General features: G+C 44.5%; 2 protein-coding genes and 6 non-coding genes across 11 annotated transcripts; 3 read left to right on the top strand and 5 right to left on the bottom strand.

Annotated features, from left to right (window-relative positions):
• Nucleotides 1–580: 580 nt before the first annotated feature.
• RPS8 (ribosomal protein S8) lies at nt 581–5,286 on the bottom strand. The gene is made up of 6 exons (XM_005521091.3): nt 5,174–5,286; nt 4,273–4,379; nt 3,779–3,878; nt 2,275–2,450; nt 1,204–1,333; nt 581–743 (listed from the first exon to the last, which is right to left on the bottom strand). Exons 1-6 carry the CDS (start codon nt 5,175–5,177, stop codon nt 634–636), a joined length of 627 nt encoding a protein of 208 aa, XP_005521148.1. The 5' UTR covers nt 5,178–5,286; the 3' UTR covers nt 581–633.
• On the bottom strand, nt 889–960 carry LOC148183704 (small nucleolar RNA SNORD38). Its single transcript, XR_015773413.1, has one exon. It is a non-coding gene; the product is annotated as a small nucleolar RNA SNORD38 (small nucleolar RNA).
• LOC148183703 (small nucleolar RNA SNORD38) lies at nt 1,959–2,031 on the bottom strand. The gene has a single exon (XR_015773412.1). It is a non-coding gene; the product is annotated as a small nucleolar RNA SNORD38 (small nucleolar RNA).
• Nucleotides 3,975–4,078, bottom strand: LOC148183702 (small nucleolar RNA SNORD46). The gene has a single exon (XR_015773414.1). It is a non-coding gene; the product is annotated as a small nucleolar RNA SNORD46 (small nucleolar RNA).
• On the bottom strand, nt 4,448–4,532 carry LOC148183701 (small nucleolar RNA SNORD55/SNORD39). The gene has a single exon (XR_015773411.1). It is a non-coding gene; the product is annotated as a small nucleolar RNA SNORD55/SNORD39 (small nucleolar RNA).
• Nucleotides 5,287–5,844: 558 nt separating the features above from the next.
• Nucleotides 5,845–5,959, top strand: LOC148183700 (U5 spliceosomal RNA). Its single transcript, XR_015773405.1, has one exon. It is a non-coding gene; the product is annotated as a U5 spliceosomal RNA (small nuclear RNA).
• A 1,862-nt stretch (nt 5,960–7,821) lies between these two features.
• On the top strand, nt 7,822–7,936 carry LOC148183699 (U5 spliceosomal RNA). Its single transcript, XR_015773406.1, has one exon. It is a non-coding gene; the product is annotated as a U5 spliceosomal RNA (small nuclear RNA).
• A 377-nt stretch (nt 7,937–8,313) lies between these two features.
• On the top strand, nt 8,314–25,546 carry KIF2C (kinesin family member 2C). Of its 4 annotated transcripts, XM_014250619.2 has the most exons (22): nt 8,314–8,433; nt 8,541–8,635; nt 10,383–10,484; nt 10,705–10,753; nt 12,527–12,568; nt 13,411–13,530; nt 14,267–14,383; nt 14,775–14,875; nt 15,131–15,226; nt 16,114–16,168; nt 16,252–16,414; nt 16,694–16,784; nt 18,412–18,475; nt 19,605–19,696; nt 19,939–20,081; nt 21,471–21,675; nt 22,129–22,239; nt 22,748–22,815; nt 24,052–24,154; nt 24,231–24,347; nt 24,704–24,830; nt 25,013–25,546. In XM_014250619.2, the coding sequence occupies exons 1-22, from the start codon at nt 8,370–8,372 to the stop codon at nt 25,087–25,089; spliced, it is 2,202 nt and encodes a 733-aa protein (XP_014106094.1). In that variant the 5' UTR covers nt 8,314–8,369; the 3' UTR covers nt 25,090–25,546. The 4 variants fall into 4 exon arrangements, with proteins under 4 accessions (XP_014106094.1, XP_014106095.1, XP_014106096.1 ...); XM_014250620.2 differs by lacking the exon at nt 12,527–12,568; XM_014250621.2 differs by lacking the exon at nt 14,267–14,383.
• Nucleotides 25,547–26,838: the final 1,292 nt, after the last annotated feature.

Genomic DNA, 26,838 nt, shown 5'->3' with positions numbered 1-26,838 from the left:
AGTTTGGTTAAAAGATACTGGATCCTGCAGGGAATTGTGCTGCCAGCCAGAAAACACCAAAAGGGGCTGCTGGCCTGAACCAGGGATAGGAGCTGCTCATGTAATATGGAAAGCACACACAAGTTACCAGCTACAGAGGCTGAAGATGGAATAGCCAAATTTTCAGCCAGACTTAGCCCATTTCCCCACTGACCTCTCCAACACCCCAAGTGCAGGACATGCTGACCTAACACAACACAGGAACAGTGGGGAGGAAGTGTGCATACCTCAGGAGCTCCCAGGAACCCAGAACTCTTAATGAGGGTGAACACTTTCACCTTCCTCCTTGTCACAGCTTTCCTATATTGCACATTCTCCACTTCTGCCAAATCCGACAACTTTTTCACATACACACTTGGTCCTGCAAGACACTTAGAACCTGCGGAGATGTTTTAGTTGAGCACATGCAGGGTCAGGTTTTGCCAGAAGACATTAAAGGAAGCAGAGATTCCTAGAGTTCCATCTTTCTCCACATATTACAAGGCAGGTGCAGCTACAGAAGCCCCTGCCACACTGCACACACAAATGAGCACACAACCTGTTACCATAGTAGACTCTTGGTTTTATTCGTTCTCTTAGCACAGTAATTTTTATTCATTTGCCTTTTCTGGCCTTGATCTTCCTCAAGTAGAACTCTAATTCCTTGCCTTCCAACACGTAGCCATCAGCTCGGCCACACTGTCCAGGTCTGGAGGCAATGCAGGCTGCAAGGAGAAGTCATTCAGTTAAAGTTTGGCCATTTCCCACCCCAGTGCACACACCGAAGAACACTGCATGCAGCCTCTCTGCAGCACCCCTGCCTGAGGCACCGTGCTCTGGAAGCTGCGCTGCTGCGGTCCCTAACGAAGTCCTCCTCAGATCTCCAAACTGTCATCGCTTGGGTTCAGTAGCAGAACTGGACAAAGGTCTCATCACCAGAAGACTTCAGAACACTCAACTGTTTGCCAGAGTTTGAAACATCAAAGATCTTAGATGCCTGCAGCACATTTTTCTGACACACATGTCCTCATTTTGCTAGTCTTGAGCCCCATTTCTTTCTCAAAGCCCCAAGAGGAATAACCAACTGCAGGAGCCTAGCTAGCCAGATTTCCCCATCCTGCCACAAAGGGGGTATCTCTGGAGAAGACAGAAGAGCAAGTTACATTAATGCTGCCAGGGACTCACCAAGTAGCTTTCCTTGCTGGAACTGCTCCTCAAGAATACTTGCTATCTTGGCATTCTTCTTTCGCTCATCGTATTTTTTCTGGATCTTCTTTGAACGCTTCTTGTTCAGTATTTCCTCCTCTTCAGGAGTCTAAACCCAAGACCAAAAGCAAAAAAATTGTTTAACAAATGACCACCCTCCACTAACAAAGGTGTTTTCCATTACCGTGAAGGAAACCCTTGTATTCTCAGCACTGTACTGTTTTCAAAGCCATACCTGGCTGAGGTACAAATACTTTGATCTCACAGAACCAGGTGCTGCATTTCACTTTTGAGACCAAGAAATGCAATACTGCTAAGTAGAGTCACTGCTGACAACTGAGCACAGTGCCCTAGGGAAGGCTGTTCTCAAGTCAATGAAAGTGCAAAGGTTTCCCTGGTGAATCAGTCCTCTTACAAAAAGCAGTGAATACTCTTTCCCTCTGCAGAAATAATGAAAGCACTTCGCTGTGGTACAAGTTCAGGCAGATGAGCTCTCCCCCTGCTTCTGCACTACACAGCACCCAAATGAGAACTGCATTGCTTTAAATGCAAAGATTAACCTGTAAGCTACAGGTCGGGTTTTAAATACCTTCTAGCAGTTTGGTGTTTGATTCTGAGATTAATGGCTCAGTGTAGCTCTAAGACACTTAAAAACACCCTAAAGTTCAATTAGCAATCCCCAAGCTTCTCACCAAAGCAATCACTGCCCAGCACAAGAACCAAACCTACAAAGTCTTCCTCAGCATCCTAAATTGTCATCGCTGTCCCTTCAGTAGCAGAACTGGACAAAGGTATCATCATTAGAAGACAAGATCTTGACAGGCAGGTCCTTGTGCACAAATGGGTGTTATGCTTCTGGGAGAGCTCCTGCTACTGAGCACTCCATTAAGAGATCCAGACTTATCCTGGAAACCTACAGGAACACAACTTGGACAACCAATGCTGGGTACCCAACCCTATTCTGGCAGGCAGTGTCTGCTCAGGATGGGTAACTGCCTCTGGTTGCAGACTCTGCTCTGCCAGGAGCCAAAAGTACAACCTCAGACGTACCAGTTTGGCGCCCTTCTTGCGTCCGAGGGGCAGGGCATAGTGGGCCTCATACCACTGCCGGTATGGGGTGCTGTCAATGAGCACGATGCAGTTCTTCACCAGGGTCTTTGTCCGCACCAGCTCGTTGTTGGAAGCGTTGTACACAACATCAATAATTCTGGTCTTGCGAGTGCAGCCTTTCAAAAGAAGAGCATGGGTTCAGACCTACAGGGATCAGGCAGCTGAGTATATAGTTCATAGCATCTCACACATACCATTAAAATGATTTTGCACTCAACACCACATCCAGTATCCTCCAGGCTGCCTGGCACTGAATTAAATTTAACTAAAGCATGTATCTATTTTTTGTCAGTTAAACTTTCTGTTGCTAGGACAGAAATCTACACCTGAAAATTAAATCCCTCCTACATGAAAAACCAGATCAGTGGCCTTGCTGCAACTCATCTCAAAAGTATCTAAGCAATCCTAGAAAATAATATTCCAGATTGCAAGATCAGTAGATGCCAAGTAACACTGTACACAGGGCTCAATGCTGTATCCACTTGATAGAATTACTCATTTAAGCCACTGAGCAGGATTGCCCTGCAATACATTCCAGAAACCATTTCCATAGGAGTAAATTGAGAAGGGAAGCTGATGTTTTCACCTTTCCAAGACCCACCTGAAGTATACAGTCTCAGCTACCAGATTTGACTATTTAGCAGTCACCTTCCCTGGAAATAGCCCTCCACATCCACTAAGATCATTCACAAAATGGATGGGTTTTCTCCCTTCCCTCACGTACCTCATTCTTGTGCAAGGTGCACTCAGCCTCTTCATATTTGCAATACTGACTGTACTTTTCACTGCACAGACAATAATGCTCTGAGATAACTGAAAGCACATCCTGTCCCCTCACACCATGCAGGTCATTAACCCACCACCTTCCTTACTGTGGTGCTGTTTTACTATCCTACTCAGAACCCTGACTGGGCCCAGGTTCAAGTGATACTGTTGTCAGTCTGCAAAGCAAAGAAAACCCACCTTGCTCAGGGGAAATATTATAGAATCCCCCTCTTGTTTCTGGGCTTTCCACTTTTGCTTAGCAAAGCAGAAATATGAAATTGCACATGCTAATTAACACTGTCCTAGGGTCAGACCTTCTCACAAGCATCCTGAGCACCTTTCTCTGTTGCACAACATCACTTAACTTTTAGTTATGAACAAAACTTTCATTTACGAAGAACTACTCATATATAGGATTTCAGTTCATCTTTAGCCCCTCTCCCCCACACGAAGTTAGGTAAGCATGTCACTCAGTGTAACTATGACACTCCTATCACTGTGAACTTAGTGGAAATCCAAGTCCCCTAAGGCCACGTAAGGTCAAAGTTATCCTCATCACCATGCATGCCGCTTCAGCTGCCACCTCCAGGATGTTCAATCCAAGCCCACAAATCCATGTTTGCATCCTTCTACTCTGCAGCAGTACTGCAGACCAGCGCAGGTCTCATCACATACTTACATTCTGACCCCCAGGAGAAGTTGCCGACATCCAACCGAAGGGCTCGGTACTTCTTATTGCCCCCACGAACCCTCACAGTGTGAATCCGGCGTGGGCCAATCTGCAGTCAGAAACAAACACCAGGCTGCCATTGGTGCTCAGAAGTTGCATGGCCCTGCTCTTTCAGGACCACAACAGAGTCCTAACCTCGAAGGCAATGTGGTCAGTGTAACTATGACAAACCCCAGCATCGGCAGACACAGTAAATGACCAGAACGGTCTGCTGCATCTACCTAAGGTGAAAGCTTCATCATTCCAATTGCCTCTTTCTGCAAAAATGTATCACTGCTTTCCATCGGCAGAGGAGCAAAGAGCACCTTTTAGGTGCTATTCAATATTCAATATTCATATATTCAATCCCACACCAAACAGCAGGTATTTAAACCTCTCTTAGCACAAGAGCAGTAACTCGAGTTTGAAAACAAGATTCTGACTAACCTCGCCCAACCACTCACCTTAGTGTTGGCGGGAGGTCGCCCCAACTCATACTTCCTCTTCTTATGGTAGGGCTTCCTCTTGCCCCCAGTCTTGCGACGCTTGTGCCAGTTGTCCCTGGAGATACCTGAATGGAGAGCAGTGTGGTCAGAGGGTGCCACGAGCCCATCCGGCTGCAGCAGCAGGGCGCGGTTCTGAGTCCTCAGCTCTCCAAGGTTGGTATCCGCACAGTGCACTCAGCCTTATGCAGCAGTTAGAGAAGCTTCATCATTGATACTCAGATGTGCCCCGAACGCGTCCCTTACAGCAGAGCTGTAACAAGCACACAGACCCCCTCTTCCGCGTGCTCTTTGGGAAGCTGCCTCCCAACGTACCTCGCGTGCTGGGCACTCTCTGGGAAGCGCCCGACGCCGATCTGACAGGCACGCTACAGCAATCATCCTACGCTACTGGTAGGATGTGGGAGGTCTGCTATAGGAAGGGACCCCCATCCCACCTGTCCGCTGAGCCCCTACGAGAGACACCCCGAATCAACTCAGTCTGCTGGGTCCCCAACGGGGACCATCTCTGCAGAACACGCCACCTCCCGCAAAGGCACAAGCTGCCAACCGCCTCAGTGTTCCCCCTCACCCGCATCTGCTCATCTGCAGCAGACACCGAGAGCGAGCCCAGTGCTCGGGATCTGCAGGAAATCAAGGCACGGCGAGAAGAGGCCGTCCGCCCCATCATCCACCAGCCGCCATGTTGGGCCCGGTCACCCTCCCCCCGCCAGCAGCTCGGCACTACCGCAGCCGCCCCCATGGCGGACGGCGCAGGGCGGCGGCAGCCCCCGCTTGCCACCCGGGGGAGGGCAGGGCGGATGCGGTGCTGCAGCGAGCGGGTGGCGGCGGATGTCGGTAGGCGCGCGGCCCCTGCACTCACCCATGGCGCGGCACCGGCGCAAAGAGGCGGGGCGGAAGCTCGCGGGGCGGCTTGGCGGGGTGAGCTCTCGCGATGCTGTGACGTCACCGCGTCGCCAGAGAGAGGCGCACGCCGTTGCCTGGAGACGCGGCGCCGAGGGGAGCCGGCGGACAATGGCGACGGCCTTCGGGGGCGGCTGCGCCCGCGGGCCCGGCACCGAGCGGGCATTGTCAGGGGTCTCTGCCGCAGGCCCGTCCTTCCTGTTCCGCGGCTCACCCCGCGAACGCCTCCAGACAGGGCCCAGGGCCCGGCGTCCCGCGGCGCGGCTGAGCGAGCGCAACAGCCTCCGCACACGAGGGCTGCGAGTCGTGGTAGCCTCATTAGCATATGCACATGAGTATTCTGGATCATTTGCATGCCCGGTGCGCAGCTCTGGTTCATTAGCATATCCCGGATTAGTATTCAGATTTTTGTCGGTACCCAGGGTGCACCGCGCGGCAGCGGAGCGGCCCCGGTCGCGCTTTCCGCCCCGCTCTCTGGGACTGCCGCGTCCGGGAGCGGGCTGGATCCCTGGCCGAGCCACAGGGACAGACCGGGGCGGCGGGAGGTCCAGGAGAGAGCAAGCCCCACAGTCGCCATGTCCTAGAGAGGAATAGCTGAGAGACGGTGTCCGCGGGAGGCGGCCCCACGGTATACTCTGGTTTCTCTTCAGATCGTATAAATCTTTCGCCTTTTACTAAAGATTTCCGTGGAGAGGAACAGGCACGAGTGTCGAGAAATTTTTTGAGGCTCCATTTCGGTGGAGCTATCCCTTATTTGGTTCAAAAATAGATATGAAGTGAAAGGTCCTAGGGAAGTCCTGGCGGAGGCGACAGGGAGATAGATGTAATTGAGTAGGTTGCATACAAATTAGAAAAAGAGATAATTGGGTCCTCTACTATCATTTATGTTCAGGTTTCACGGGTGGATTATAGGAATTAGCTGGATGGGTGCGGCCGGGGTGCTGTGGGCATTCACATTATATCCAGGTGGAGACAGGTGACAAACGCTGTGCCTTGGGACTGACTTGGGCTTTTAATGTCTTTTATCAATGACACCGACAGTGGGAGTGAGTGCACCCGCAGGCAGTTTGCAAGGTGAGTGGTGAGGGTGACACACTTGAAGGACAGGGAGCCAGTTACGGGGACCTGGACAAACTTGGGCCCACAAGAACCCCATGAAGTTCAACAAGTCCAAGTGACCCGTGCTGCCTCTGGGTCTGGACAATCCCAGACACAAGAAGAACTGGAGAATATGGACTGGAAAACTCCCTGAGAACAGCCCTGCTGAGAAGGAAGTGGGGGTTCTTATGGGTGAAAAGCTGGATGTGAACCAAGAGTGAGCAGTTGCAGCCCAGAAAGCATCCTGGGCAGCAGGTCAGGGGAGGCAATTCTGCCCTTTTGCTGCCAAATCCAGCTTTCTTGTCCCCAGTACTGGAAAGACATGGATATGTTGGAGCAAATCCAGAGGAGGCTATGAAGATGATCAGAGGGCTGGAGCCTCTCTCCTGTGAAGACAGGCTGAGACAGGGTTGGGACAAGCTAGGGTTGTTCAGCCTGGAAAATAAAAGGCTTTGGAGAGCTCTTATTGAGGCCTTATATCACCAAATGAGAGACAGAGACATCCAAGTTGAAATCAGAAGCCAATTTTATTGAGTATACAAGGCATTTATATAGGGTTTTACTTGTATGGCACTTATATAGGGGTCTATTTTTGGTAAAAATTTCCCATTGGTTACACATTCTTCATAATATCAATTTACCTGCTAACATTATCACAAAATTTCACGTGGTTCTTGGTCACTTATTGCCCAGGGAGCACTTACCTGTGTCTGTCTCTCCCACAGTTTCTGCTCAGTCAGGCTCCTTTATCAGTTCCACTGGACTCTCTGTTTCATTCCCCATACCTTCCAATACTTACAGGTGGCCTATGAAAAAAAAGAGAGAACGTTTTAAAATTAAAAGAGGAGAGATTTAGATTTAATATTTGAAAGTAATTCTTTACTGGGAGGGTAGTGAGGCACTGGAACGGGTTGCCAAGGGAAGTTGTGACTGCCCTATCCCTGGAAGTGCTCAAGACCGGGTTGCATAAGGCTTTGAGCGATCTGGTCTACTAGGAGTATACCTCCTCAAGGCACAGGGATAGGAATGAGATGATCTTTAAGGCCCCTTCCAACCCAGACCATTCTGTAATTTTATTTTATTTTTCTTACAGTTTTTCTATTAATACTATTTTGCTTTAATTATTAAACTCCTTAGTCTCAACCCATGAGTTTCTCACTTCTACCCCTCCCGCGGGGTGGGGCAGCGAGCGAGAGGCGCCAGCTCGCTCCCAGCCGGAGTTAAAGCACGACGGGGACCCGCGAGCCCAGCGGAGCCTGCGTCCGCCCCGCCCCGTAGCCGGCCTGATTTGCATACCCAGGGTGCCCCGCGGTCCCGCCTGTGTCCGGCCCCGCTGCTGTCCGGTGCTGCCGCCGCTGCCCCGCCCGGGCCGTGGGGACTGTCCGATGTATCCGACCCCCGGGGCCGGGCCGGGGGTGCGGGGCCGGGAGCGGCGGGGGAGGCGAGGGTCGCCCTGACTTATGGAGGGTGGAGCAGACGTGGGGTATATTGGGGTGGAGGTTCTTAGGTATACTCTGGTTTCTCTTCAGATCGTATAAATCTTTCGCCTTTTACTAAAGATTTCCGTGGAGAGGAACAGGCACGAGTGTCGAGAAATTTTTAGAGGCTCCATTTCGGTGGAGCTATCCCTTATTTGGTTCAAAAATAGATTAAGTTCTAACACTTCACGTAAAGGTGTCTCAGGTTCGTTGAAATATTTGAGTGCCGCTGTGTACTGACACTCGCCCAACTTCTGCGTCACCTGCACCTCAATATTGCGCCAGCCCCAAGTTTGTCCTGTTCAACAACAGCTCGAGCCCCTCGCGGCCCTTCCCGGGAGCGCTGCCTCCGCCCGCCCCAAGCCGCACTCACTCAGCAGGACCAATCACCCCGCCCTCCTTCCCCAGGACTACATCTCCCGACAGCCCGCCGCCTGGCCTGCCGGGAAATGTAGTCCCGCCTGGACTCCCGGCAGCCCCCGCGGCACGCCGGCGCGCGGGGTTTAAACCGGCGGCGGTTGCCGGGCGGGTGTTTCGCTGCTGGGGCCCGGACGTGGTTCCTGTCCCTGTGCCCGTGCCATGGACTCCCGCCTCTATCGCAACGTCCATCCCGGCGCCGTTATTAATATCCAGCGGAGCAGTGGTGAGGAGTGGGGAATGGGGAGTCTGCAGTATCCTGGCCGCCGCCGCCTATGGGAGTCCGGGCGCCGTGTGGCGGCCGGGTTTGGGCTCAATGCCGGCTTTTTCCAGGCTTAATCCATAAGGCAACGGTGAAGGTAGTGAACGTGGAGCACTCCTGCGTGACCGTGGAGTGGCCTGAGGGCGGCGCCACCAAAGGCAAGGAGGTGAGTGACGGCTGCTCGCGGCCCCTTCCTTCCCCAGGTGCTCCAACGCCCCTGGGCGCCGGCGGGATGAGCCCCGGGAAGCTCGAGGCTCCTCAGGCGTGGCCCAGCTCTTCTGCCCCTCTGGGTAGGCAGCGCTTGTCCTGCGCTGCTGCAGCTCGCTCCGCTTGTTTTATACGTAATGAAGGCAATGCTCTGGGTGTGCCAAGGTAAGGTGTGAGAGCTGCAGTACCAAAGCTGCACCCTTTGCCCTTCAGAGGGGCCAAGGAGTTGTTGGGCCTCTCGCTGAATGTCCCAAGATTCCAGTTTTCTAGCTCTGTGGGCTCTTTGTTGTCTTTCCATGTTTTATGCTATGGCATTTAGACGTTCTTTAAAATCTGTTGCTAATAAGGTGCTGTGTTAACAGAGCTGGGCTTGATTTCCTCAATCTCTGCACCAATATGAAATAAATACAGCATGAAATAGGATGCGAGGGAGGAAAGTCTGGGGTATTTGAAGGTGATGCGGCTGAAATCCTGACACTTAAAGAAGTCTGATACTCAGCAAATGTACTTGTCCTTCTGGTGTCTCTAGAAAGGTGCAGACTCTGGATTTCAGTGCAAATCTTAAAAGTTGCCATTGGCTGATTGTTTGAAACCTAATCTTGCTTTGTGCATGTGCCTGCTGCATTCAAATATAAAAAATATACGGATTCAGATATAATTCTTGGCTAAATTGCATGTATGTGCTAAGATGTTAAATCTTTAGGAAGGATCCTTCAAAATCCAGCAATTTTTTTATATGCTTATGTACGTACACTATGCATGTGCTTGCACGCACTTATTTTGACCACATACTTGTTTCTGAGCTAATTAATTTTCCAGTTAGCTGCTAACCAATTTCACATGGATTAGACTTCATCAATTACTTCTCTTACACTAGAAAGTGGTATTTTCACATTTTAGAGAGCTTCATCTGCTTGCTTTCTTATGTTTTCATGGACTCTTACTTAAATAATTCCAGAGTCAATTAAGAACTCAAGAACTTCCTGGTGGTGTTTGTGTTGCCTTGTTAGGTGAATTCCAGTTGTAAGCTGCTGGATCTCTTCAGCAAGTATAGTTTTGAAAAACGGAACAGAGACTGAGTTGTGGTATTTGTGCTTGAGCCTGCCATATCCCTGTCTTTGCCAGGGTGCCCCATGATGAGGTGAAAGCAGGATTATGATTTCACATGCGGGTCAGTCAGGAAGTGATAGTGGTTTCCCTAGGTGAAATTGTTTGCAGTAGTGAGTGAAGATGCAGGTGAATTAAGCTATGGATTAAATGCTGAATCCTTAATTTTCCAGAGTCTAAGCAGCTCTTTGATGTTTATTTCAGTAAGCACAATCACACAGTAAACACTTAATGCTCACCTAGCACAGAAGTCACAGAGCTGCTGAGATTTACTAAGATTAGCAGTGGGAGATTAGAGCAGGGGATGCCGAATGGGCTTTGTCCTTCAGAAGTGCTCTATGGCACCTGCAGAGCTGTGTGGTGTTTGGCAGATGAGGGTAAATGGCTTAACTAACATATTTTGTCTGGTGTACTTAGGTGTATCAGATTGTTCAAATGGAATGGGAACTACTGTTTTGCTCTTCTAAGCAATTTTAATGTAACATTTAGCAGTGGGTCCAGTTTATTAGCCTTCACTGAGAGTCCAGATTAGAAAAAAGCAATCCCTAAGCGGTAGCACCATTATTCTACTATATAAAATATTGCCTTTGCTCTTGCAGGTTGATATTAATGATGTGATTGCAATAAATCCTGAATTATTAGAGCTGCCTCCTCCTGATGTGAAAGAAAATGTTCCTTTGCCATTCAATGTAACTTTACAGGTAAGTGCTTTAAAGTAGTTTAGTTTCTTCTAAGTTACTGATGCATAGGTCTTGTTAGGTATAATACTCTCAGTCTTAAAGTTTGAGATTTCTCATGTGTCTTTTCTGTCTCATAGGTAGGCTTTGGTCAGAAATTCTTGTTGTATTGATGTTGCCCTGAAGAGCAGTGCTTGGTGTTTGCTGCTTACTCCAATTGCTTACAGCATTCCTTGCTTTTCAGAAACAGAAGCGTAGAACAACTCTTTCAAAAATTCCTGCTCCACGGGAAGGTGAGAAAATGTCTTTTTTTCTCTGCTATACCTTTGTGCAATTGTGCTGGTTGTACATTGTAGCCACAATATTGTACTTTAGTGCCTCATAAGGCTGCTCGTTCAGGCAGTGCTAACAAAGAGGTTACTGTCTCATATGAGTCTTTGGACTCCTGAGGGCAGGAACACTTCTAACAGGTTGCTGTCCTGTTCCTCTGAGATGGGGTTTGTTGATGTGTTCTCCTCTTCTCCAGTACTGCTGTAGTTATTCCCTGCTTTAAATGTCACTAGGCAGTTGCTGTTGTAGCGAGTTTTAAAGTTCTGTATGGACCTTTGCAAATGCCACAAACAACAGCAGTTAAGTGGCAATTATTAAGATTAAAAGTGTCAGAATGAGAGTGGAAAGGACAAGAAGGAAATAGTGGTGACAAATGTATGTCTCCTCATCAAGCAGTCTCCCTAGACAATAAGTAGAGCTTTATGCTTGGAGACATTTCAGAGCAGGCAGCCAAAGTGCCAGCTGATGTGCCCAGCTCCCTGATTGCATGTCAGCACAATGTGTTGAGCAAAGCCAGAAGAGTAGATAGAGATGTCAGTGTGGGATTGCTAAGAAATTGTTCTTCCTGAGGTGTCAGGAGGTAGAAAATGCCTATTTTCTACCTTCTCTTAGCTTTATTAGCTGATTCTTTAGGCTTTTTGAATTGCAAATGGTAGCATTACAGGTCTATTTATAATACACTGTATGATGCTGAGGTTGAATGATTACTAATTTAATGATTCTCTTAAAGTGCATATTTAGCCAAAACTTGTGCTTCTCCATTCAATGGAGCTGTAAACAAAACATCTGGGCTTGTCTGGCCTCTTGTGTTGCATGCAATGCAAGACTGGTAAGCTGGTCCCAGAAGACAACAGTACAAATTCCCTGGCATCAGAGAGGCAGGAGCTGTCCAAGAATCCTAATGTTACGAAGTTGTTCTGTATTAGAGTATCCTGATCTTTCTCAAATTCAGAGAACTCCATAAATGTTATGAACTGACAAGCAAAATGATGTCATAAAGTCATGACTGTCTATATATAGGTCTGTTAATAGAACTGGATAGCAAACTGGAAAACACAAGGTGTGTTAATCCAGTCACTGCTTGATGGAAAGATGTCCTTATAGAGGTCACAGCCCTTCTGAAGTATAGAATCTAACTGCATATCTAAAATATCTGTTGCCTGTCCTACTGGCACAGTCCCATCCCTGAAGACCTGCTCGGAGCTTAAGAGCAGCAGTGTTTTCAGTATTCATCAAATAATTTCTGTTGTTATAACTAGCTAAAGCCCAGGAGTGTCAGAGTATCTGTCCTATTGCAAGCTCTGCACTGCACCAATTAGAAAGCTATCATTGACTTCAGACTTGTTCTTAGACTAAACAAATTAAAGAAGATCAGCAGGTGTCTATCTCTATCTTATTCAGGAAAGAAGGAAAGCAGAAGCATTAGAAGCGTTCTGCTTTCAGAATTAATTAAGAAATAGATTATTAAGAAATAAATATTGCCTCAGTCCCACAAATCAATAGGAATTTTTGACAATGCTGAATATCCTCACATACAAGAGTCACTTGAATCAAACCCATTTAGATGGAGTGAATGCTCCAGTTAATCTACCTGTCCAGAAGCACCAGCATTTATAGAAACAGTGCTGCTGAGTGTGAGATGGGATCAGGTCTGGGCATGTGGGACAAGAGGAAATGGAATAAAATGCCCTTTCTGAGTATAATGAAACTGATGCTTTTTGTTTCTAAAATTGCAGCAGTCACACCTAATGTCTCTGCACATGAGCAGAAGATTCAAGGTAAAGAGTTAACAGGAGCAATGAATTTTGGGAATCGTTCTAAGAAATTTAATTCAGAATGGAAATGAACCCTTGGTCTCCAACAGATTTGGTGTCCTTTGTAATAATAGTGATTCTTTCTGGATAAATTCTAATAGTTGCTGGTCATGAGAGATGCAAGGAGTTCTAGCTTGCATATCACTTCCCTTTTTCATATCAGATTTGCTTTTTTTTTTTTTTTTTTAACAAATCTATTGAAGCAAACATTCCAATCCTTCCCCTAGGAAGCTTTGTGAACGACTTTATCTCAGTGAAAGAAATACCTTGACATGTGAAAATGGAGACTGCGTACAAAGGGACCCTTTTCAAAGATTTGCTGTTGTGGTTATACAGAGTCTTTTAACTGAATGTAGGGCCACAGCCTACTGTACACCACACATAGCCTGTGGGTGGGCACAGTGCTGCCCATGGCCAGTTGCCAGGCTGCTGCACCCTTGTTACCATCAAAGAATTAATTCATACAGCCCTGCAAGTGTGAAGCTTCAGAGGATTTAGTGATTCTCTGCCTTGAAACTTCTTCCTTCCTAGGCATTAAGTGTTAAGGTGCTGAAACTGCCATATCCTTATGTGAGTCCTTAGTGGGATCTGAAAGAAATTCACTGGAATTGCAAATCTGGAATGAACTGATTGCTTTTCTGTAGTGGTGGGTTTATTGATCACTTTTCACCCACATGCATTGCTTTGTCTTGCACTTTGATAATGGAAAAGATCCTTTTAACCACACCTTGCTCTCCACTGCTCTGTACTTTGTGAGCAATTATTGTTGCAAGTGTCTAAGTGTCCCTGGATTCCTGTTCCCAAAGCTGTGCGTGGCCGTTCCAGGATGTCTGCTATCACAGAATCCCAGTGCAGCTTCCAGGAAGATGAGATGGCAGTAGATCCCTGCACTTCTTTGCAAACCAGAAAATATGTGTCACTTCCTGGTGAGTGGAGAAACATTCCAGTGAATTCTTAGTGTGAAACAGTTTTCACTTTGTTTGCATTTAATTATTCAAATCCCAGTGGGAGAGCAGCCTGAACTCTTTCATAGGTAAAATGAGAGACCTAGAGGTCTGCCACTATGCAAATATCCAGGGCTCCTACCTGAAATATTTTCTAAAGGACTTTGAAACAGTGTTGTGCATAATGATGTACTCTCTTAGCCAGAGAGCTGTGGCTGGGCAAGTTGGGTAGATACCGTATCTGCTTAATGGCATAAAATGGTATTCATGGGGCTAGAGTGGGAAGAGAAGTGACTTAACACTGCTGACAGCACACCCTGTAACTACACTGGTCATAGTTTTACCTAAACTGGTTGAGTACAGCAAGAACTTGAGCATCCTTGAATTATAAAATTGTAGTTATTTAATTTACTAGGCTAGCCTATGAATAGCTGAGGGCATGCCTTTCATGTTAAGCTCTATAAAAACACTGAAATAAGAGGCTTGATACTAACTTCTTGTCTAGTTGGTTTGACCTTGATTTGCAGCACTGCATAAAAGTTGGTGACTGGCAGAGGATTTAAATGTTTACTTGTAGATTTACCACAGGTTTTAGGTAGTTCTCTCTCCTCCTGCAGGAGTTGAGAAATGCCTGTGGTCTATGAGGCTTTACAAATTACAAAATTATTCTTGATCTTTGCAATCTAATTATTGGTTTTGGTCTGGCTTCTTTCTGCAGCTGGCCAAACCAGGGCTAGAGGGCTGGGTTGTATTCCAGAAGCCTCCCAGTCAAGTGTAAATGGAAATACAGAGAATCATCTGCCTGCTCCTAGGACAAGCTCTTCAGAGAGCCCAGGTACCAGGGAGCAGTGGATAAAGACTGACTCATCAGTCAATCACTGTGATTGCTGCTTTATGTACTCAGAGACTAAAGCTTTGAAAAGATGACTTTGGCAGCAAGACAGAATATCTTGATCTTTTTTTATTACAGATGTGTAATTCTGTTATAATGATATTGCTTCAGAAATGCTGCCTTTGCTTTAGGGTGGTAGTGGGACTTCCAAGGCAGTTTCTGTGATTGTTAGATCTGGCTTGGGAAGGAAGTGCTGCAAAATGAATGGCCATCCTTAGGCAGATGGTTATTTCCTGTATGAGTTAGTCTGTCAGCAACCTGGATAGGTTGAAGTATTTGTGCTTAATATCAAGTATGAAATTTTAATCCAAGAAATTGTTTTCATTTTATGCAGTTCGAAGAAGATCTAACATTGTGAAAGAGATGGAGAAAATGAGAAACAAGAGAGAAGAAAAGAGAGCTCAAATGAGTGAAATCAGGCTAAAACGAGCACAGGTGGAGTACTCTACAATACACTTGTAAGGGGAGATTCTATATGACACTGTAGTACAGTAGTTGAAATCAAAACATATTTTGGACAGGCTTTGTTCTTAGAAAGCTGTACATAAGGATGGATTGATTCTGGTTTCAGAAAATTGTGAATCTTGTAAGATGCTTTGAATTGCATATAGCTGCTTGTTTAATAGGCTCTGGGGCCTTTTTTTGCTGTAACAGATAAATTACATTCACATCCATGGTTTTTCCATGCAGGACTTTGACAGTACCTGTCCAAACTGGGAGTTTGCACGTATGATCAAGGAATTCAGAGAAACTTTAAACTGCCAGCCAATATCTATAAGTGATCCAGTAAGTAAATACTGAGACTACTAACTGCAGCCTGTAGACAGACTTCTCTATTTTGTACTGAAAATGTTGGCATCAAGCCGTCTGAGCATATTGTGAGCTTGAGGAAGTTGGTGGTATCTGTGAGGTCACTTGGCTTTCCTATTTATGGCTAAGCTGTCTTGTTTTACTTTGTGTCACTAGTGAAAAGCCTGTGGTTCAGCAATTATCATGCAGTGATATATGACCATCAGTTTGTAAGTGGCACAGCCACTGTTGTAGAAGTAGATATAATTTAAAATGGTCTGTTGAACTATTACAGAACATGTTAATATAAGTAATATGTTAAGCAGTTTTAAATAGGTCAAAAAGTGGAGGAAGTAAAAAGAGGTTGAAAACTAGAGAACCCTGACTTGGTCAGTACACTCAGCCATTAAAAATGCTGTGTATGTATCACTGTGTGACAGGAGAAGAGCTTGTTACCTTTGCCTTCTGTCTCACCCAATGGCATATACACTTCCCAACTCAACTGATGTGTTGCTGTGCTGTACAAATAGCTCAACTTGCTGTATCAGTAAAAAGCTCCAAGTCACAAAAAACCTCTGGGGTAAATGAAATTATTCATTTGTCTGATTAATTATTTGACCATAACTGCAGTATTGATATCAAAAATTTTGCTGGAAAGCATTCCCATCTTGTGTTGGAGAATGCTGCATAAAGAGAAATTATTTGTAGTGTTGATTTTACACGGAGTGCACTTTAAGACTGACCTCCCTGCATCCCTGTCAGCTCAGAAGAAGAAGCAGCAACTCTGATCCGCATGTTACAAAATGGATGTGAGGGAGCATTGGATCTCTCTGTAATAAAGTGTAATTGGGAAATAATTACTTATTTTCTTACTTTTCTTTTAGATAGAAGAGCACAGGATTTGTGTCTGTGTGAGAAAGCGTCCTCTCAATAGGCAAGGTGAGTGTACTGACCAAACAGCTGTCTTGATCAGTTTGACTTTGTTAATTTTTGTTAAAACTGAGGGTCTTTTTTCTCAACAGAACTTCTAAAAAAGGAATGTGATGTGGTTACTGTTCCGAGCAAGTGTGTCTTGATGGTGCATGAGCCAAAGCAGAAAGTGGACCTAACAAAATACCTTGAAACCCAAACATTTAGATTTGACTTTTCATTTGATGAAACTTCTTCGAATGAAATGGTATACAGGTAATGCTTGCTGCTCACTGGAAATGACTTTCAGATAAAAGCATGGAGCTATAGCTAGATGGTGTCTTTATCTTAAAGAAACTGTTACTTGAAATAAGCATTAGAATCCTTTTTGGAGGAAGCCAAAGGACTGAAAAGTCTAAGGCTTATTTTTGGCATAGCCTTGCTGATTGCCTAAGGATTTGATTTTTTTGAGTTTCTTTTCTTGTTAAAACTGATGATGATGAAGCAGTGCATGAAATATTTGCCTTAATTACTTTTTATCTTTTGAATATTCAGATTCACTGCTAGACCTCTTGTAGAGACCATCTTTGAGGGTGGGAAGGCGACATGCTTTGCATATGGCCAGACAGGCAGTGGCAAGACACATGTAAGTTTTTCTCCAAGGTCATAAATTTTCTAGCTTTGATAAAGTATTTCAAAGCTCCCCAATGTCTGAGCGCTAGTAGGGTTGTGTAAGAGGCTTGGACCTTGGTTTTGTTGTCTTAAAGCTAATACTTTGTAAGATGTTAACTCTTTTTCTGTAGCTTTATGTACTAGTAGGTTTCCTTGGAGGTTGTGAGGAAAATTGTACTGCTTTTCAAAATATTTAGAAAAAATCCTTTTAGAAATAAGAAATAGAAAAATATTTTTTTTCTCTTTAGAAAAAAGAAAAGTTGTCTTTGAAAGATTTAGGATGTCCTGGTATGTTAGTTTTAGTCATGGCTAGTCCTTGCCTCAAGTGCCTGTTGCTGTTTAACTCCTGTCTGTAAAGTGGGGCTATTAGTCTACATCTGAGACAACGGCTACTATCTATCCTGTGCTTTGAGCTTGAAGGCATTCCAAGGAATTCAGCAATTATGTAAGAATAAGCCTCTTGATGCACATAAACATTTAAGTGATCTGGTATTGTTTGTGAGGTGGGTGAGTTAGTGTGTTTGCTTTCTAACCACTCCTTCCAGTCTAACAGTTGCAGTTTCAAGAGTTGTGAAAGTTCTTTTGTCTCAAAAGAGAAAGCTTGCTCTAAGTTTTCAAAAGCTGTGTTGTCTTTAACTTTCTTCTTCTGGGAACTATGGGGAAGAATTCTCACAGCACAATAGTGGAGTCAAATGTGCTCTCCTGTTCCACAAGAAGCGTTTACCTCAAACCACAGTGATCTGCACTGGACTGAGCTAACACACTGCTTTGAGTAATCAGTCACTGCTGTCATTCAGTGCTAGAGGCAAGTTTTAGGCTAGGACCTCCTATCTTTAGTGTTATGTAGTGTGTTGTTGATATTTTCCAGTAACCCAGACAAAAAGTTGGAGCTTTATAGAAGTTTGAGCACAGGCTGCCTTCATTGCACTGGAAAGGCTAGAGAAACCTGCTTACCTGAGGATTGTTACAGTAATAATACAGCTGTGATGCACTGAAATCACAGGTGAAGTTACTTTCCCTTCCACGTCCTAGGGCAGAACTGATGCAGGTACAACAGCTGTGCTTTGAGACTGGAGTGTTGCACATTAAACTCTGGTAGATTGAGAATATGTCATGGGATTGAGTGGTGTTTTAAGTAACAGTGGTAGAGCAAATCACTAGGATAGCACTAACTGAAAACTTTGTTGTGATTAAAGATACTTTGGTCAAAGGAGTTACAGGTATTGTCTGCTCTAAATTTGTACTTTCATGTCATGTTAACTTTTGCAAGTAGCTGCAATAATGTTATTCAACCTAAATCCTAACAAATGAAGCTTTGTTTTACCTGACTAGAGGCTGTTTGGTTGCACTGTCAAAGCAGTTTGCTTGGAGGAACAACTGCTTTGACTCTGCACCCCAGAGCCTTACAGGTGCACTGCTTTGTGTAGGTGAGATCTTTCTGAAATGATAGGGAAGTTGCAAGCTAACTTAGTACTGCATTCCAGTACTCCTGCTGGCATTGTGGTTTATCTATGGTAACTTCCTAGTCTGGTTTTGGGATTAAGATATGATAGGCTGACTTGTTGGTGCCATGCCTGACCTTTGGCCTTTCCTCTTCACAGACTATGGGTGGAGACTTCTCTGGGAGAACCCAGAATGCCTCACAGGGCATATATGCTTTTGCCTGTAAGTTGATTCTTCTAAGGATACAAAAATAAATTTAATACTTGTTTTTCTTAACTAGATAAGATCTGATTTTGTATGGTTATTTTAAACATGTCCAGTAGAAGATACATAAAGTATTTGTGTTTTCAGTAATAAGAACAATGGTGGTACCTGGTGTTTGAAGGAGGTATGATTATTTTTTCATTCCTTTCACAAAATATTTTTCCTCTAGCCTGTAAGTGTCTACATCCATACTGAACTCATCAGAAGATACTTGTTTCTGATACAAAGAGATGACACAGTTTCTAATTGGGTATTTACTGCGCAGAACCATTAAATTTTGATTCTTCTGTTTTGCTTTTGTCTCAGACATGTCTGAGTGTAACATAACTCTACCCATTTGTGATTGAAAATTTTTTATGCAAAAGGATGTATGTCTTGTGTTTCTTCCTATAAGCCTTAAATGCAAAAAAACCCAGCATGTCCAAAATTATTTCAGAAAAAGGATGCTTAGAAGTCCCTCCTTGATATAAAATGCCTGGAAAATACCATGAAACCTGACTTTTACCTTCCCTTTAGAAAGTGCAAACCTAGTCAGCAGCAAGTCAGCTGAACCAGGAACAACTATTGGCTGATCTCTGAAAAATAGTTATGACTGGCCCTCAAGGAGTCTTTGTTTTTTCAGCTCAGCTTCAGGGTCTGAAGCCTAATTGTGAAAAGCTGCACTGGATCCAGCCCCAGGGTCAACTAATCAGGCATATTGTCTCCAAACCTCTGCAATGCAGATGTTCAGGGTGCATGTTTTCTAGACTTTCTGGAACACGCACTTGAAACACAAACATGTGACTTTTCCAGGCATGTCCAAAACAATAGAGGATCCCAGTGTTCCCTCAGAGCAGTAAGGATTGTTGTCTGTGGGTGGCATTAGCAGTTGAAACTCTTGTATTTCCCTGTTTTCAGTCCCTGGGTAAGGATGCTGCTGAATCTGTTCTCCAGATGGTAGCACTGCACTGATTGTTAGCATTTGTTTGGATGACTGTCACTCAGTGCTAGACACTGCCTTAGAGCTGTGCAGTGTTTGAAAGTAGATCAAGTAGCAACTAGAATGTGTTTTAAACCAGTTAACTGAACTTCTGTCTTTCCTCACTAGCACAAGATGTCTTCCTCCTCCTAAACCAGCCCAGGTACAGGAATCAGAATCTGGAAGTCTATGTGACTTTCTTTGAAATATACAATGGAAAAGTAAGACTTTTATTTTTAAATCTTTACCTGATTTCTTTGGTTGAATATTTCATAAGTACCTGAGTCAAACTTAATACTTGCAATAGTTCTCTGTATTCTGTTTTTATTGGTGTTGAATTTGGAATTGAATTTGATGTCTATGTTAAAGATGCTGTTTCTATATAGCTTTGTATAAAGACAGGGAAAAATACTTACAAGGAGTTCTTGTTCACATTTGCCTTAATCTTTTTGCCTAAATATAGGTGTTTGACCTCTTGAATAAGAAGGCCAAGCTTCGAGTCCTGGAGGATGGCAAGCAACAGGTCCAGGTCGTTGGTCTCCAAGAAAAACCAGTTAGCTGTGCTGAGGATGTCATCAGAATGATTACGATTGGCAGTGCCTGCAGGTTTGGTGACTTAAAACTTATAAGAGGAGTCATGTCCTGTTGTATCTCCATGTTTAGACAAACATATGATGCCTGTAGCTGGTGCTTTGAGTTTTAAACAGAAGCTTGTTCCCAGTAAAGGCACTGAGCAGCACCTCTGCATGAATACCAGGAAGCGGTTACAGAACAAAGAACTAGAAGGGAGGTGGGTGCCTTCCATAGAAAAATGTCAGAACTCCTCGTCCATATGTCCTCATGCAACTCCAATAAAAGAAACCGTTCACATGAGATGGCCACCTTTCTAGAAGTATCAGCTAGTTTACAGGAATACAAGTAGCTCCCTGTGGGCTTGTAAGATTAAGGAACAGCGGCTGGTATGATCCATAGTTGCAAAAATGGTTTGGCTTAACTGCAGGCCAGATGAGCTATTACAATGGCAACAAAAATACTGCATGTTGTTCAGGAATCTTGTCGAAAGAATCCTTGAAAGCAGGTGCTAAGGGACAGCTGTAGGCTTGGAGCACCATCCTGGCAGAAAAGGCTGTGGTAGGGGCAGCTCTGCCATCATACTGGTATCTTTAATTGGGTGCTAAAATCTGTATTACTGGGTGTTATCTGCTTCAGTTAGGTTGCAACTGCTGTGGAAATGTTCATAGGCAAATGAGAGCTCCTTGGCTTCTGTACTGCACCATGTGGGCAAATATGCACATCCTAAAAGCTTATTCAGCATTCTGTGCATCCTTTTTCGGCTGGCAGTTTAGTCATGAACTGGTTTTACATTTCAGGCTACTCCCTCCTCCCTCCTTTTTCCTCAGTAGTAGGGATGAGGGTGGAACAGTGAACCTGCCAGCATTCTCAGGGAATAAATGATAGTGAAGGTCACAGGGAGATTTAAATTAAAAGATGTCATTCTGTGCTTTGTAGTGATGGGGCAGGTGCAGCTGCACAGCAGAGGTGAAGTGCCAAGCCAGCTTGGCTGGAGAAAGGGATTTATCATGATTGTAATGTGCTAGTACAGCTTAATGCTGTTTAGTGGGGAGCTTGGCTGAGCTTATCGTATAATGGCAGATGCATTAGGAAAATGACATGTGGTGTGCTGAAGGTGTGACTTCCAGCTCAAGTGCATGTGAGGCTTTAGCACTCAGGCATTCCAATGTAGGCTGGCTGAGTTGAGCCAGGCGGCTTAAATAGCCTTAAATTTCCATAGCCAGGGTGTAGGTTCATATTTTTCACAAGTAGTTCTGTGCTCTTAGATCAGAAGCAATTCCATAATTCACACAAACTTAAAGTATAAAAGCAGGGGATAAAGCCTAGGAGGTTAATTAAGTGGCTACAGGTCTTATCTTGTGCTGTCAGGACCTGTTGTCTTCTGTGACACATTTGTAAGTCTTGTTTGCATCTTTGCTGTAGGACATCTGGGCACACATTTGCAAATACCAGCTCTTCACGGTCACATGCCTGCTTCCAAATCATACTGCGCCGAAGAGGACAAATGATTGGCAAATTTTCCTTGGTGGATCTGGCAGGAAATGAAAGGGGTGCAGACACATCTAGTGCTGATCGGCAGACACGGATGGAAGGTGCTGAAATCAATAAGAGCTTGCTGGCTTTGAAGGTGAGCAACAGCTCCTGGAGCAGAGTGATAATCCACATGTGGATTCTGTTCAACTCTAGGCTTATCTATTCTGTTTCTTTCCAGTACAAGGGAAAAACAACCAAAAAGGTACTAGTTTAGAATGTGAGCAACCTAAAAATAGAGTATACTTCCATTTAGAATGTTTCCAGGAAAGTAGTGCAGTCTTGTCAGACATTGGTATAGCTATTTCAAGCTTCGTTCAAGTTGACTTTTTTTGGGGGGTGGTTTGTGGCATATGATGGCTATACTTACTGCCTTGAGACAGTCAGATACCTGAAGTATATTTTAAAGACAATGAAGAACTTAGAGCAATACATGCAACTGTTTTCCAGCCTGTTGGGTTTACCAGCAGGTGGTGGTTGATAGCTTGCGGAGCTGTTTGAAGAGAGGTGCCAATTCTGCATTCAAAAGACTTTTTTTTTTTTTTTGTAGGAGTGCATCCGAGCTTTAGGGCAGAACAAGTCTCATACCCCTTTTCGGGAGAGCAAGCTGACACAGGTGCTAAGAGACTCTTTCATAGGAGCAAACTCAAGGACCTGCATGGTGAGTATGTACAAGTCAAACACACTGCTCACATTCTATAATTCGACAAAATAGCTGCATGTTCTCTAGAGCAAAGGTTTTTTTTAAGTCAGAAAGCTATAGATATTTCAAACAAACAAACAAAAAAAACTACCCAAAAGACTAAACATTTTCCTTATGGAAACTTGCCCATGGTGAGTGAGATAAGAAATTGGTGAGTTATGCCCAACTCCAGTAGAAGAAGGGCAGGAAGTCTTTTTAATACAGTGAATCTGCAAGAGAGCCTGATATAGTCTCAAAGGGCTTTGCTTTCTGTGGATGGTGAGGCATAGCAGGTGCACACAAAGACAGTGGAAAGTTGGTTGCAGGGATGCTGGCATTTCCCACAGAATCCATAAAGAAAAATGGACTTGGCTGTCTCAACTCCAGCCCTTTGTCCTCAAATGTCCCAGCTGTGTGGTGAGATCTGTAGGAACATTAATGAGCAAAAGTCAGATATAAGTCACTAAGGTTTCTTTTGTGTTTGCAGATAGCAATGATTTCTCCAGGCATGAGTTCGTGTGAGTACACCTTAAACACACTGAGATATGCTGACAGGTAATGGCCTTTCTGACCTGGGGATTTGGATCATATTGTACAAGGTGTTTTAGCTGCTTTTACTCTGACCTTTGGAACCTCAAGTTCTCTTGTATTGCTTATATTGGCAACCTGGAGGATGGTTGTTAGGAGCAAAGTATCTTAGAGCTGTCATATGAAACTAACCTGGGTGTTTTGTGTGAGACACAGTAGAGATGATGTAAGACGATGTGTAATGTCTTCTTTCCTCAAAGGAATCTCTTCTCATGCTAGACTTCAGACTGCCCTGGTTCTCATAGGGAGTTTACACCCTGTCCTGAATGGTTACCTCCATGCCTTTTACTTTTTGTAGCACTTTGTGACCCATCTATAAGGGTGTGCTAAGAATGCATCATGAATGAGTGTTTTAGTTCACTCAAAGAATCACTGGCAAAGGTAGCAGCAAAAGCAGGTTTAAAATTAAATGAAAGACAAACTTTGTTGGCAAAGTTCACTCTACTACTTACTAGGTAGTTAAAGCACACAGAAAAGAAAATTGACTAAAATCAATCAATCTAAGACTAAATCAACTTAAAATTATCTTCCTGGAAGCCTGGGGAATAGAAAAATAGGTAAGGATAGAAAAGGACAGTGTAAGGATGAAAAGGACTAAGGGAGACCCTCCCCTTGAGTCATAAGGTTCATGTGACCTCCCCTTGTCAAACATAGTCCTGGACTTGACCAACAGTTTAGGCCTCAAGATTTTAACTGCACTTAATCCGTAGCCTAATTAATTCAAATAAGTTAACATAAGATTCTATTTAACTTACTATAAGCACAACAGTAGCTCACTTACAGGCCTAACTTACTTACAAATACTTAACATACTTAAGAATCTAAGACGGCAAACTTCATAGTATATTTACTATAGTATAGTCATGCACATGACCTGAGGGATGGTGTATGAGGTGTATGTACCACCCACTATGAAGGGATTTCAGTCCTAGCTCAACTGATGTGAGTGTGAACTGCCAGAGTGGCTCCTGAATGTCCAGACAGGAAAGTTTCCTTAACACAAACATCTCCTGGCTTTCCTTTCTATAGTATTCAGGGGTTTCTGCCCACATAAGCCTGTTCTGGGAATGGTAACTGTGCAACTTTTAAAGTGCAACTGATTGATTCTTGCTGAGCACTGATTGATTGCAGTAGCTGCTTTGTGATGCTGTAGCTGAGAAACTGACAAAAGATGAATTTGAGTGACAAATCTTCTTGTTGCAGAGTGAAAGAGCTCAGCCCTCATGATGGAGGTAGTGAAACTCAGAATCAAATGGAGACTGAGGAGACTGAGACCAGTACAGAAGGCTCAGGTCTTGAATTCAATGTATGTGTGTGCAGTGGCTAAACAGAACTCAAAGCTGGGAACAACTTGCTGTTCTTACCCGGGCTGTTTCTTGCAGCTCTCCAAGGATGAGGAAGAAGAACTCTCTCCCCACATGTTCAGCTATCGAGAGGTTATGGCTCAAATTAGTGAACGGGAGGAGAAGGTTGTAGAACAGCTCAGAGAACTGAGACAGGTATGGGAAACAGCAAACCCAGCTCAGGCCACCTTCTATATGTTGATAGCAGCTTGCTTTGTCTGAGCCAAGTGCTGCTGGGGCAGCAATGCAAGATGCTGTACCAGTGGTGTTACTTTTTCCTCACTGCCAACTTTTCCCTGTCTTTTCTGGCCCAACTGGTTAAACTATGGCATTCCACTGTTTTTGCCAGTTCCCTTTCCCCTCCAAATAACCACCTCTACTTGCTGCTAATGAGCACTGACTGCTCCTGGTCTGTAGAAGCTCAGCTATGTTGATTAGACTGCCAGATTTGAAGAAACTAACTGAATTTCCAGGAAGTCCATTTCTAATCACTGTTATCCTTGTAAATACAGAGAATGACTACTGAACTTGACTACCTCTTGGGAATCACAGAGAAGCCAGATTATGATCTTGAGACCTTTGTGAGCAGAGCTAAGTACTTCGTGGAGGACAGCTCAAGAAATTTCCTCAGTGTCAGAGGTATGTTAGAGCCTATATCTGACTAGAACTGTCACTAATGCTTTTCCAAAGACCTGAAGGTAACACCAGCATACCTGTGGGGGTTTGAGCACCCAGTCCTGCGTAGCTCTGAGGTCTTCTGAGAGTGACAGCTGGACTGCAGAGTTGATCAGTTGCCCTGTTGTTTTTACCTTTCTTTACAGAAACACTGGATGCCCTGGGGACTGCCATGCAACTGGAGGAGCAAGCCAGCAAGCAGATAAGCCAGCAGAGGCCTTAGTCATTATAGCAAAACCTGGTTCACAAGCAATGTTGCATGCACTTGTCTTGTCTTGCATATTTGTCAGTGGTTTGTATGACTCCTGTTTTAAATGTAGTAGGGTGTCTGCAGGTCATATGCCCAAGGGCAGTGAACACAGCAGTCTTTTTCTTCATAGCCTGAATCAGGATACTCAGAAAAGTGCTAAAATCCGCCTACTGCAAGGCTTGGGTAGGGGGCCTGAGAGTCTGCAGTCTGCCTGAGATATTTGGCATTTGGCCCTTTGCTAGTGACACTGGTCTCCCCTAAGAGAACTAAATACATATGTATAGGTTATGTATACACATAACCTTTTCCAGATATGCTTAAAACATTGCAAAACTGTTGAAGGTTTTGCTTTTATAGAAAGAGAATGGACTATGTGATTGTAAAAACCAGTATTTTAAGAAGTTGAATAAATAAATGCTCTTGGATCTCATCTTATCTGTCCTATAAAAAATATTTCTTCCTGATTTTGGTAAACTTTAACAGCTCCTAAAGACTGGCTGGTTGTTGGTAGGGAGGCTGTTTTCTTGGATGAAGTTTCTTTGCAAAGTCTTTATATTGTAATGTTTACATAAAAATCACTCAAAATATGTTTTGTCTCTTAATTTTGAGATGCTGCTGGGATCTCCTAACAGGGGAAGCTGGCTTAGGTGTAGCTATCTGCTCCCATGGCCCTTGTGTGCAGCCTGGGTCCAGATTGCCCCGCAGACCTTTCCTCTGGCAAAGAGCAGGTTAGGGGAGGAGCAGTTGTAAGGCATTTGCTCTTTCTCATTTATTCAGCTCAGTTCAGCATTTGTCCTCAAAAGCACGAAATAGTTATGTGAGCAGTAGGTTCAGCAACACAGGATGCAGGTATCCAAACATTAGATCACAAAGCGACCCTTCTACCATTACTCCTTCTTACAGCTACCTTCTCCCTCTGAAAGTCAAGGGTGTAATTTAAGTGACAGAGCCCCACCCCAGCTCTGCACCTGCCATCTGTGGACTGCATCCTTGCTGTATGTCTGGAGATGCCAACTACATTGAAGGCCAGTTATTCAACCTGGGCTGGATCAATTGTGTGCTATGTTTCAGGGCTGGCCTAGAAAAAACAGCAAAAGAGCTAGGGATCTTTGAGGGATGTAAGCAAACATTAGTCACAAACACTTAAAGAAGGGATACTTCAACCCAGGTATGGTCCTCCTCCACAGCTGGGGCACTTTGTGCTCAACATCTTAGCTTCTGGGAGCAGACTGGGGCTGAGCACTCTGAGGGTTTCTGAACTGTGGAAGCTGACCTGGACCTGGGCTCTGCCTGCATCACACTAAGATGGCACAGCCAGAGTGGAAGGGCTGTTATGCCCTACTAAGTTTGGACAAAAGCAAGACAATCCTGTTCTACTTCAGGTGTTTGTACTCTTGGATTATCTAGCCTTTCCCTGTGTAAGGAATGAAGTATTGCCACTACCTTCCCTCTGTTGGACCTAACATTGCTTATTTTCCCTATATCCACCTTAGGAGTTAGAGACCTGATCTGCAGGCCATCAGCTCCTACCCTGGAAAATGCTGTGTTCCTGTCCTGCCCTAGTAGCAGCAACAGACAAAGTAAACAAGAAATGTTCAACTGTGCACAGATTAACAAACATTTAAGACTGGGGCTTGCTGAGAACTAACTGTTCTTCCTGGTCTGTATTAAAGTCTTGCAAGTTTCTTGTGTGACCATAAAAACCCTAGGACTCAAACATTA

This window comes from Pseudopodoces humilis, chromosome 10 (genome assembly GCF_049639895.1).
Source record: "Pseudopodoces humilis isolate 2021_Gansu_Grassland_sample_001 chromosome 10, ASM4963989v1, whole genome shotgun sequence".
Classification (NCBI taxonomy): domain Eukaryota; kingdom Metazoa; phylum Chordata; class Aves; order Passeriformes; family Paridae; genus Pseudopodoces; species Pseudopodoces humilis.
The sequence above is the reverse complement of the archived record's forward strand: the minus strand, read 5'-3'. Positions and strand labels throughout refer to the sequence as shown.